The 13583-nt window shown below is 36.3% G+C and overlaps 1 protein-coding gene across 2 annotated transcripts in view; it reads left to right on the top strand.

The window, feature by feature from the left end:
- The first annotated feature begins 1097 nt into the window (after positions 1–1097).
- Positions 1098–13583, top strand: part of LOC125278567 (GDP-L-fucose synthase-like) — a 45110-nt gene continuing 32624 nt past the window's right edge. For both annotated transcript variants that reach the window (XM_048207836.1, XM_048207835.1), the window contains exons 1-4: positions 1098–1195; positions 11489–11640; positions 12968–13082; positions 13201–13329. In XM_048207836.1, the coding sequence (XP_048063793.1) occupies positions 1184–1195; positions 11489–11640; positions 12968–13082; positions 13201–13329 (408 nt within the window). In that variant the 5' untranslated portion in view covers positions 1098–1183. The remainder of the gene's footprint in view (positions 1196–11488; positions 11641–12967; positions 13083–13200; positions 13330–13583) is intronic.

Here is a 13583-nt window from a genome sequence, read left to right as displayed (position 1 = left end):
ACACACACACACACCACCCGCTCACTGCTAGTGCAAGCACAAAAGTAGTCCCGGCCCGCGCGTGTAGCCTGTCAGATACTCCGCCGCCAATCAAATTACGGCGTTTCTTGTACTGTCGTCGTCCTGGCCGTTAGAATCGATCCAAATAGCAGTGCAAAGATCCAAATAGCAGTTCAAAGGAGCTTGCTAAATATTGGTGGAGACAAATTTGTCATCTCAAAATATTGATAGGGACTAGTACCTAGCGTCCCCCCCTAAACCTACGCCCATGAATTCGGGGCTTTTGGGAAAACATTCGGGGCTCCAGCCCCCTTAGCCCACCCCTAGCGCCGCCCCATATTCCCTTTTATTTTATATGTGTTATGTATAGGCCTAGTTTTCTCCGTTCACAGAAGCGCTGCAGATGCGTGGTGTGACGTTGAAAATTGTACTATCCTGCAATTTTCGCTGGTTTCAAAACGCACAACAAGCTGCATTACTTGACATTCATTTTCACTTAAATGTAGGCCTAATACTTGACGGTTGGTGACATATCATCGGAAAAACTAATGCCAGGCCAGGGTATTGCCATTGTGACTTACCTAACCTATGATGACTGACAGCTGAGCCTGAGCGCGTCAGCGGGCATCTCACTTTAGAGCGTCAGCGTCACATTTGCATAGGCTGTACTATTTGAATTCGTGATTGGTTGACTGCCAAATCAAAATATTAAACGGAACGATAAAATAACTTTCCGGTTAATGACCATTTCAAATTAGCGTTTCTGTTCAGAACGATTACATTTGATTTCGTTTCTGTTTCTGGTTATGTTCTGGTCAAAATTTCGTTCGTTTTCGTTTTCGTTTTCGTTCCTTGAACCGGTTCAGAGCCCTGATGTTGTGTAGCCTACTACTGCAGATTGAGTTCAAGACAAATTTCCTGAAAAGGACAATAAAGTATAACTGTAACAGTTGAAAATGTTTATGAACAAGCCCCTGAAGAATTAGTTCACTTTAAAATGAAAATGATCCCATAATTCACTCACCCTCAAGCCATCTCAGTTTTTACTCATTCATATAAACTCCGCCCAGTGCAACCCTCAAACATATTTCAGAAGACAGTCCTTAAATGTAGGTATGTGTATGCATAAACCAGTAAGCTGGAAAAGTTTTTTTCACTTTTCCTCAGAACTGACAGAGCTGGAATGAGTGAGCAGGTAACATAATATTAAATTATTAAGAGAATACACGATCAGATCTTGTAATATCATATAATGCACAATTCATCAGATGTGATGGTTTGTTTGGTTAGCAGTTGTTGAAAACTTTTTTTGTTGTTGTTTTTTGGATTTGATTTCAAAAATAGTTTATAAAATTGAGTGTTATAGTCTATATTGTAATTTTATGTATTGACTTCCATTGATGAAAAGTATTATAAGGCTTATCTTATAAAAAATCTTATAAATGCATAAGGTACATTTTACGCCAGACACACGGGGTAAAACCAGCAAAGGGCAAAAGTGCACAAATACAAATACTTTAGCTAAAATAATATGTTTTTAATAATGTCTAAGTTTATACTTGTTCAAAACAATCACTTTAGTAAAGTTTATACTATTTTCGGTTTAACTTGACAAACAAAAGAATTCATTTTTGTTCAATAAATATAAATATTCATTTTAAAAATACAGAAACAAAATGATTTAAAAACGTAAAGATTCTGAAAGCATTGAATGAGATCCCATAATTAATATATTTTATATAATTAATATCTGCTGTCAGTCAATTTAAAAAAAAAAAAAACTAATAAAATCACAAATTTTTGTGATTAATCATGATTAATTGCACCTAACATTAAAGTTAATATATTTTTACCTATTAAACAGTGCTTTAAGATTTCCAGGTATCTGGTAGGATACCCTTACGAAAAAGTTAATGTTATCAAGTAATGTTCAAGTATATTTAAGTATACTTTATGTATCAAGTATACTAGTATAAATGTACTAGTTGTAAACTTGTAAGTGTACTAATTTAATACCGCTTGGGACTAAATTGGCACAATTGAAGTATACATTTAAGTGTACTGTAAGTGTAACAGTATAGTTCACAGCTACGTTTCTCATTTGTACTGCATCTGTACTACAAGTGAACCTATAAGTATACTAATAGTTTACTATTTTAATAGTACATTTTTAGTATATGAATGTACACTTTAAAATATAATCTCAGTAAACTAATAGTTAATTTTAAGTTTTCTTTAAGTGAACATGACATCACACTTATAGTTTACTTTTTATATATTATTTTTGCACTTTATACTACTATGTTCCTATTTAGGTATTTTTTTAATACTTGAAATACCTTTAACTGTACTTTAACTCTTTCCATTTTAAAAACATTTTAATCTAGTTTCATGAATCCTTTTTTTTTATCAACACTTAAATATGGGTAGGTTTCATTTAAAAGAAAAAAAAGGAAACATTTTAAACAAAAAGCTGAGAAAATTGCATTTTTGTCAAAGACTATGTCCGGATGGGATTCAGAACGATGATCAAACACAGGTGGAGTAGATTGAGTCCATAAACACCCCCAAAGCTTTATTACAGTTTTGATTTATATGCTGTTTAATGTTCGCTTTATTTTACATTGGCGAGAGTAATCTTCTATCGCTTGTTTCAGCTGCTTCTCCTGCATTTTGATCTGGCGATTCTGTACCCTTTCAAAAGATGCCTAACAGCGCCCCCTACCGTATAACCAGGGCTGGAAATGGCTGAAATTCACTGGGGGGACTCTAGATTTTTTTTTTTTTTTTTTTTTTTTTTTACTTTCAGTGACCTTTCAGATGTATTTAAATATTAAATATAAAATATTATATAATCTATAGTAACATTAAACAGGCCTATTTCATGTTTTCTCCAAACAATATTTTCGTAATTATCAAGCAGGCACATGAAAGGTCAATAAACAACATTTATGAATTGTGTGGCACAAACACGCTTATTCAACAGAATCTCTGCTTAGAGTACATTACCTGTTTGATTTTGACCAAATTAAAGATACATTGTCTAGGAATTACTGAATTGAACAGGTCGCAAACAATTTAAATACATGTGTCCTCAGGTTAAAGAAAAGTCATGTTTATCATTTTATAAATTTTGTTTTGTTTTGAGGATGTTAGTAATTAAAGACCCCCTGTGGTGAAAATCAAGTTTTTCATGTTGTTTATATGTCTATGTAGTGTTTTTAACATGCTTTAAGACAAACCATGTGCAAATTCATAAGTCAGCACCATTGCTGAGTATTTTATGTTTAAAACTGCAGTAAACCCAAAACCCGTGCTTTGAAATCGTGGGTGTTTGTGACATCACAGACTACCTTGTAACCAATCACAACAACGTGCCGGTGTTACAATATATTCGGTTCCTGAAACATTCTGTTCTACTGGGTGGCACTTACACGAATATTCATGATATCCTCCTATTGTGGGCGTGTCCTTGAGACAATATTAGTACACACTCCTCAAATTGCAACTGTTTAATAGATTATTTCGAAACGGTAATAAAATATTTATCCTTTGGAATATAAACTCTTGGAGCTTTGTTTTGAGGACAGTCTTTTTGGACATACTTTTGTTTAAAATATTATAATTATGATAGGAAATTATAGTTTAGTTTCATTATATTTAAAGTTTGACAAGGCAGGATATTGCAGCACAAAACCCTGAAATGTGTCAAACATAACACATACTCAAACAACCTTATGTACCTGATTTAAAACAATTTAAAAAGCAGTCAAATAAAATAATTCTAATAATAATAATAATAATAATATAATTTATTTCTGTGAGGTAATACAGCACAAATGCACAGAAAAAATAGACAGCTACTTTACAAGATGACGTTATACTTGTTATCACCAATGTCATATGGTTTTGTTTTGCTTTTGTGATGTTTCACCCCAAACCATCACTGACTGTGGAAACTTTACACTGGACCTCAAGCAACGTGGATTGTGTGCCTCTCCTCTCTTCCTCCAGACTCTGGGACCCTGATTTCCAAAGGAAATGCAAAATTTACTTTCATCAGAGAACATAACTTTGGACCACTCAGCAGCAGTCCAGTCCTTTTTATCTTTAGCCCAGGCGAGACGCTTCTGACGCCGTCTGTTGTTCAAGAGTGGCTTGACACAAGGATACGTCTGTGCGTAGTGGTTCTTGAAGCACTGACTCCAGCTGCAGTCCACTCTTTGTGAATCTCCCCCACATTTTTGAATGGGTTTTGTTTCACAATCCTCTCCAGGGTGCGGTTATCCTTATTTCTTGTACACTTTTTTCTACCACATCTTTTCCTTCCCTTCGCCTCTCTATTAATGTGCTTGGACACAGAGCTCTGTGAACAGCCAGCCTCTTTTGCAATGACCTTTTGTGTCTTGCCCTCCTTGTGCAAGGTGTCAATGGTCGTCTTTTGGACAACTGTCAAGTCAGCAGTCTTCTCCATGATTGTGTAGCCTACAGAACTAGACTGAGAGACCATTTAAAGGCCTTTGCAGGTGTTTTGAGTTAATTAGCTGATTAGAGTGTGGCTCCAGGTGTCTTCAATATTGAACCTTTTCACAATATTCTAATTTTCTGAGATACTGAATTTGGGATTTTCCTTAGTTGTCAGTTATAATCATCAAAATTAAAAAAAATAAACATTTGAAATGTATCAGTCTGTGTGTAATGAATGAATATAATATACAAGTTTCACTTTTTGAATGGAATTAGTTAAATAAATCAACTTTTTGATGATATTCTAATTATGACCAGCTCCTGTAGTGGACTTCAATGGCCTCCAGTCGTTTGAAGGTCAAAATTACAGTTTCAGTGCAGCTTCAAAGGGATTTAAACGATACCAGACGAGGAATAAGGGTCTTATCTAGCGAAACGATTGGTCATTTTCGAAAAAAATACAACTGTATATGCTTTTTGAAGAGCGTTTTGAAGACTGCTGAACTGTGTTTGTAAATCACGGGCCGGCACCGGCCAGGCCAGAAAAACAGACACTTTGGCACTTTTGTTACTCTGTCAGAAATTAAACAGAAAACTCCACTTCCTAGCTCTGGAGACTTCAAAAGGATCACCCCCCTTTTGTGGGCCAGAGAGACCAGCCAAATTCCAACACACACCAGAAATACACATACACGCACCCACAAACACACACAAACATGCTTAGAGATGGTATATACAGTTATTCTAAAAAATATGACTGTGCCAAAATGTACCTGTCATGTATTTCAAGTGCATGTACACTCACCTAAAGGATTATTAGGAACACCCGTTCAATTTCTCATTAATGCAATTATCTAATCAACCAATCACATGGCAGTTGCTTCAATGCATTTAGGGGTGTGGTCCTGGTCAAGACAATCTCCTGAACTCCAAACTGAATGTCAGAATGGGAAAGAAAGGTGATTTAAGCAATTTTGAGCATGGCATGGTTGTTGGTGCCAGTCGGGCATTATGAGTATTTCACAATCTGCTCAGTTACTGGGATTTTCACGCACAACCATTTCTAGGGTTTACAAAGAATGGTGTGAAAAGGGAAAAACATCCAGTATGCGGCAGTCCTGTGGGCGAAAATGCCTTGTTGATGCTAGAGGTCAGAGGAGAATGGGCCGACTGATTCAAGCTGATAGAAGAGCAACTTTGACTGAAATAACCACTCGTTACATCCTCTGATGGCTACTTCCAGCAGGATAATGCACCATGTCACAAAGCTCAAATCATTTCAAATTGGTTTCTTGAACATGACAATGAGTTCACTGTACAAAAATGGCCCCCACAGTCACCAGATCTCAACCCAATAGAGCATCTGTGGGATGTGGTGGAACGGGAGCTTCGTGCCTTGGATGTGCATCCCACAAATCTCCATCAACTGCAAGATGCTATCCTATCAATATGGGCCAACATTTCTAAAGAATGCTTTCAGCACCTTGTTGAATCAATGCCACGTAGAATTAAGGCAGTTCTGAAGGCGAAAGGGGGTCAAACACAGTATTAGTATGGTGTTCCTAATAATCCTTTAGGTGAGTGTATGTATTCCTAGTGTGTAAACTTAGTTTAAATGACTGTAGTTGTGCTAGTGTTAGTTTTAATGATGGAATTTGCCTGCAAACTATAACTTATTTTATATGCTTTTCTGACGTGACGAGTTTAGACTCTGTTTAAAGCTCTTTCCATGTCTCATTCACTGAGGTATGTCACATAACTGCAAAATGCACTGTTCTATTTTTAATGGTAGGCTACCGTGAAGAAAATACACTCCTATCTGATGCCTCCATAAATTATGCAAATCAAGCCACAAGACAAGACAAAGGAAAGTTTGCCCGCCAACTTTGCACCTATGTCATTGGCTATTCCAACCAAGGAGGTGTGTTATCTTGGTTTTCCATAAAAGCAACAGCACGCAACTTTTCTTTTGTCTCCCTATTGTCTCTCGATTGCCTCTGAACTGCCTCAGGCGACAGCGCTCCCATCACGTGCTCAACTTCTTCCGGGACGACCATTTCCTTGGACTCTCTCTCTCTTCTCTCTCTTTTCGGTTATTTTACTCGTCAGTTAACGTTTTCCAAATTGCTTTACGCTTTGATGCTAGAATAGAAAGTTCCTTCTCGTGGCCAGAGAAGAACCTTTCTCTTTATAATAGTCTGTGAGGAGATATAACGGTTTGCTGGACAAACTAATATACTTTCTCTAAATAATTATTAAACCAGAACCAATCATATATGTAATTGATTATAATTCGTTGTAATTAATTCACAATATATGTTTAATTCCCCCTTGTGTCGATATATGCATCATAATTAATCATAAGGCTTTATATTCATATATTTCACCCATAAATTGATTAAACCTGTATGATTTCACTACAAAAGTGGACTAATCCTTTAACTGTTTATCTGAATGCCTGTACACAATCAGGCAAAATAGCTCAGATGATTTATCATATTACACAAACTATGCATTGTTTTGAATATTTGAACTGTTGACTAACATTGAATATTTTATTATCTTTTCAAAATAATCCATTAAACCAATGCGATTTGAGGAGCGTGTACTAATATTTTCAGTACTTGCGTGTTGTCTCAAGGACACGCCCACAATAGGAGGATATCATGAATATTCGTGTAAGCGCCACCCAGTGGAACAGAATATTTCAGGAACAGAATATATTGTATCACCGGCAGGCTTTAGCATATCATTAACTACTGCTCTGAAGCAGGAAAGTCTCCAGAGAAGCCAGGTTATCCCGGTACATTTTCTGTTGATATGAAAAATTGTGTAGATTTATCAATATAGCGAGTCTATTACGATGTTATGATGAACTATATGTCTTTCTCCACTGACGTTCTGAGTTGTTCAAAGCCTTTGTAAGGATACTGATTGTTAGAAGGCAGCTGTCTGACTCTGAGATGAAGAACAGGAATGATGTGTGTAACATTAGCAACACATTATTAGCTGTTTGATAACGTAGTCAAGTGTACGAGTGCATAGCGGCTTACGTCAAAGTAAAGTGACAGCTGACTTGAAGTAAAGCCAATAAAGTTCATGTTTTTGTCCGTCGAAATATTTTAATACTATAAAACATTATAAATTCTGATTTTGGCCGCCTCTGGAATGGATCAAACCATAGATATTAGCCTACCTGATAAGTTCAAGTAAATCCGCTGGAAATCCGCGCTCAATTAAGGATGTGCATTTATTTACGAAGGCGGCACAAACAACAAATTGCTCGTCAGTCGTCACTACAGCAACAGTAGCCTATACTCACCAAGCTGCCGTGAGCGAGTGGAGGCGGGGCTAATTTGCATATTCATTGATCCGTGTATATTAAATGAGGCTAGGGGGTAGAGTTACATTCGAGCTATTTTAAGGTATGAAGAAATTTTTTCACTTAAATTTATTTTTTAAATATGTCATTTTTGTGATCAAAGATGAGTTTTAAGGGAAAACAATTTACTACAGATTTACGAATATATTTATACAGCGAACAATATATTTCAGACCTAGTGGAGTAATAATAATAATATATCACTAGGTATGAATTGAAATATATATATTTTATGTTTTAATGGATCACGCTACAAACATAATGATCTTATAATACATGATGCATTGCTGTGTCCGTTATCACATAATTCACACTTTTGGACACTTTTGCTTTAACGGACATTAGACAACACTGCAAAATCAAGCTGTATTCATATATTTATTGTGCAACATTCCCAATTTAATTTCATATGTTGTATTAATTCAGTGTTTATAATGTTAATACTTGAACTTCAAAGACTTTTAACCCAAACTGACTGGGTTTCTAGAGAGCAAAGGTTTTGTAAAAAAAGTGGAAGACTTAAAGGGTTAGTTCACCCAAAAATAAAAATTCTGTCATTTATTTCTCACCCTCATGCCATTCCACACCCGTAAGACCTCCATTCATCTTCAGAACACAAATTAAGATATTTTAGTTGAAATCCAATGGCTCAGTGAGGCCTCCATAGCCAGCAATGACATTTCCTCTCTCAAGATCCATTAATGTACTAAAAACATATTTAAATCAGTTCATGTGAGTACAGTGGTTCAATATTAATATTATAAAGCAATGAGAATATTTTTGGTGCGCCAAAAAAACAAAATAATGACTTATATAGTGATGGCCGATTTCAAAACACTGCTTCAGGAAGATTCGGAGCGTTATGAATCTTTTGTGTCGAATCATGATTCGGATCGCATGTCAAACTGCTGAAATCACATGACTTTGGCGCTCCGAACAGCTGATTCGACACAAAAGATTCATAACGCTCCGAAGCTTCATGACATGCCATTTTATTTTTTGAGTTATTTTTATCCATTCCCATCTCTCACATATGTGTGTTCTAGCAAGGCGGTCTGTGTTGCAAGTTGGTGTATGAAGACACTTGTCAGGTCACTACTCCACTTTATTAATTTATCCAGTGTAAAACCCGGACACCGCCACACAAATGTGGCATTTTGTTAATGACTGTCTGACTACAGGATTTAACACAGAGTAACAGCTCACTACCAGTTACAAAAGACACTCTATGTTCTGGCCCGCCATCTAGTGGCGAAAATTTTTGGCCCGATGCCAAACTTAATTGCCCACCCCTGCTATAAAAAATGATCTGTGGGGTATTTTGAGCTAAAACTTCACATGGGGACATCAGAGACTTATTTTACATCTTGTAAAAGTATGACCCCTTTAACACTCTGAGGTCTAAAAACGCGCCGGCGCGTTTTGCAGGTTTTTTTTCACATTGCAGCAAAACAGACTTAAAATACTCTGTCATTTTTTGTCATAGAGACATAAGTAATACATCAATTGGAACTATAGAATATCTCCTTTTATTTGTGTACACTCAGAGTAAAAACAAAATGTTGTGCTTTTTGTAAAATAAAGAAAACTAACATGATGCGTGATCTCTCATCTCCCTCTGAACGAAGTCCAATCTGATAGTTCTCAGAAAATGAAGTGTAACTTAGTGAATACTAATCACAAAAAATTCATACTTATGTCTAACAAAACGTTAAGATGTCAGGTTTTAAATCGTGCAAGTCAAATCGAAAACAAACATTCTGTGTTTATGTAATTTGTATGAAAGAGAGCCATGTCAGAAGTCCGTGATTCAGCTCATTACCCACTAATGCGGCCACGCCCACGGAGCCAGCGCTATTCACAGGCAAATTCAGAGACAACACATGCATTCATCATCTCAATCGTGTATTTATTGCCTTGAAAATTGTTTATCCGAATGAAAAAGCCATGGTTAGCGATCTCTGGAAGACATTCAGTAAATTCCTGTTTGTTTTCTTCTATTGATAAGTTTTAAGTGAGTTTTTGTTTCTTTAGCGCCCTCCGGCTGTAGTATGAATTGGTAAACACCATTCATGGAATATCGTCTTCTTCTTAGGTGAATTTGTGGACTAAAATGCACAGAGCGCCCTCCGGCTGCAGTATGAATTGCAAACACCAGCGCTCATAGTGATAACAATGAATATTAAATAAAAAATAACTCCTCTGTATAGAAAATTGACATAAACATATGAGAATCCTGTATTTCTCCAAATGTGCATGCTTTTAAACTAAAAGCCTATATTCAGACTTTTTGCATCACAGAAATACATTATATTTTAAAGTATAATATAAAACCATTATTTTATATTGTAATAAAATTTTTCTGTATGTTTCATATACCATGATGAGCTTGAGACATCACAGAAGTTTTTTTTCACAGCCTACCTGACTGAAATGCCTCATTAATATGCAAGTCTTTTCAGGTCATTACTATTCAATTCTTTTGTCTTCAAGGTGAGAATGAGCCATTATTCATGGAGATTCACGCCTCCTCGCATACCGTGTTTCTTGGCAAAAAGTGTCTTACAAAAACTAAATCAGTATATTGTTATAAATGAAAGAGTAGTCAGCATAATTTTTACATAATCTTGAAGCAAAAACTCTAGTCTACAACCTTCAATACCCAAAAGTCTTGTGAACACAGATTTAATATACTTTTATTGGCCTTATATCAGTGACTTAAGTTTTTTGTTTTTTCAGTAACCACGCATAAACGTTATTCCTTCAAAACACAAACATGTACACACATGTTCCTCACATATTATTGTAGCCTAGTTTGTGCTGAATACAGTGTAATGACACTTGTGTCATTAATATGTTTATGAACAACTGAAAAAAGCACAAATGTCAGGGCATGTCAAAACTTCTCCAGGCCCCAAATCAGCCTCAGACTCCAGAGGGTTAAAGTCCCCCTGTGGTGAAAATCAAGTTTTTAAATTTGAAATTTTAAAATTTTAGTTTTTAAAAAGGAAAATATTTGGAAGATTGACAGTAACCAAACAGATCTCATCCCCCAATGACTACCATAGTATTTATTTTTCCTACTACATTTATACAGGTTTGGAACAACCTGAAGGTGGATAAATGATGACAGAATTTTCATTTTTGGGTGAACTATCCCTTTAATGTTACTGGAAGAGCGTTTGCTCATAACTTTGAGAGAACCTTGCCAGAACGTTAGTCAAATTTCTGAGAATGCTCCCTGTTAGCTGGGAAATCCTAACCAAAAGACACTGAATCAAAGTAGTGCACACATATAATAAAATGTATGTCATTGCATTCAGGAATTCTGCTGAAAGAGAATTAATTTTATTTGCAGTTGATTTCCTCTACAGCTGTGGTTGTCGGGTTTCTGCTATTTTTCTACTTTAGTTCCCCACTAATGATTAACCATCACTTGTAGAAACTTCATTAACTCTGAACTAGAAACACAGTCAGACTACATAGATGTGTAACACATAGACTGCCTGAGTTTTGTTGTGGTCTTGCTGGAATTTTCTTCAAATATTTGATAGTTGATTATTTACAGTATTTCCTGTTTTTATACATTTGTTAACCCTGAAGTGTTCATCAAACCTTATCTCTTGCTATCTCTCTCAGATGAACGGGTCGGTCGGGACGATGCGCGTGTTGGTGACAGGCGGTAGTGGACTGGTGGGGCGAGCGATAGAGCGGGTGGTGAAAGAGGAGGAGGAGGGAGGGAGAGAAGGAGAAGAATGGATATTCCTGTCATCTAAAGACGCCAATCTCATGTAAGGGCTCCTGAAAAAACACTCATCAGACGTCACGGCAGTTAGACAACACAATCATTACAATATCATATCATTAGATATATTAAGTAAATGTTACAGTTAATGGTTGATAGAAGTAATAACAGTAATGGTCCGTTCACAGTCAAGTCAGAGAGAGATATTAAGGGCACCATGTGTCAAATTTGAAAGATGTATGACCATCATAAAAATATTAAACATTTAAACGTTTAAAACTGTGAAAGAGTGTATTGGGCAAGTGACAAACATTAGGAGTCAAGGGATGTTTTTATTAAAGAAAGTTTGTTTTTCACATATTTGAATATTATTGAACATATTTTTTTCCTTTTAAAGACATTAATGAATTGTACCATTAAAACACAAAGGTTTACAGACATTTTAAAACGTTACCAGAAGAAAAGTAAAAAAAACCCCAAGCATTTCCATCGCATGTTAAAAAACACAATAAAAAAATATGTTCATTCATTTAAAAAACGTAATCAGAAGAAATGTAAAAAGTTAGAGAAAGCTTTTCCGTCACTGCGTGTGTCTGTCCTCCAATGCTGGAGGACAGACACACGCAGAGGTGTATATTTAAAGGAACAAAATAGGCTCATTTTCCAGCTCCCCTAGAGTTAAACAGTTGAGTTTTACCGTTTTCAAATCCATTCAGCCGATCTCTGGGTCTGGCGGTACCACTTTTAGCATAGCTTAGCATAGTTCACTGAATCTGATTAGACCGTTAGCATCTCGCTCAAATGACCAAAGAGTTTCGCTATTTTTCCTATTTAAAACTTGACAGCATGCAGCATATATTCTCTGGCTCTGTAGGATCTTACAACAGTTTCCACATGAGCAGTTTATAGATCAGCATGACAGAATATGCAATCAATAACTTTAAGATAGTTAACTCCACATCAGCTACATAAAGTCATCAACTAACCATTCAGAAGGGTCCTGTTGCATTCTACATGTCACTTCTTCTTGAGTCTCTCCATCATTGTCCGACTCCGTTTTGAACATAAAAGGCTGAACAGTTCCTGACAAATTAAGTGAGGTAATCGGCGCTGCTAGCATGAGCTCTTGAAACTCCGCCCTCTTCTTGAGAGCAGAAGCTCATTTGCATATAAAGGGACACACACAGAAATTGAGTGTTTTTGCTCACCCTCAAAAAGTGACAAATTTAACATGCTATAAAAAATGATCTGTGGGGTATTTTGAGCTAAAACTTCACATACACACTCCGGGGACATCAGCGACTTATTTTACATCTTGTAAAAGTGGGATTATATGACCCCTTTAAATATATTTACATCATGTGCTGCTTCAGGAGCGCTGAAGAGACGAGATCAGTCTTCCAGAAATATCGTCCGACACACGTCATTCATTTGGCCGCCTTGGTGGGTGGGCTCTACAGAAACATGAGACAGAACCTGGACTTCTGGGTAATTAACAATTATATTATTAAATACATATTATTAGGAATATGTAATAAAAGCCTTTGCTAATATCACTTTTGGATAATTGAACTGTACACTGACTGTATTTGTTTGTTGTTTTCAGAGGAATAATATATTTATCAATGACAACGTGCTGCACACGGCTCATGAGTTTGGGGTGGTGAAGGTCGTTTCTTGCCTGTCCACGTGTATATTCCCAGATAAAACCACCTACCCCATAGATGAGACCATGGTAATCTTACACACACACACACAAACACACACACACACACACACACACACACACATATACACACACACACTTTAAGAGACAGATGTTGTTTATACCATAGCAGGGCTTATACCATGATACAATTTCCTTGATCATCTACGATTCATTGTCTAATGAAAACATACTGTAAACTGCATTAGAATCCAGTGGATCAAGTTTATTTTCTACAAGATCATCAGCTCCAATTGTTTTATGATTTGAGGGAGATGATGACT

This window comes from Megalobrama amblycephala, linkage group LG11, assembly GCF_018812025.1.
Source record: "Megalobrama amblycephala isolate DHTTF-2021 linkage group LG11, ASM1881202v1, whole genome shotgun sequence".
NCBI classification, from domain to species: Eukaryota; Metazoa; Chordata; class Actinopteri; order Cypriniformes; family Xenocyprididae; genus Megalobrama; species Megalobrama amblycephala.
The sequence above is the reverse complement of the archived record's forward strand: the minus strand, read 5'-3'. Positions and strand labels throughout refer to the sequence as shown.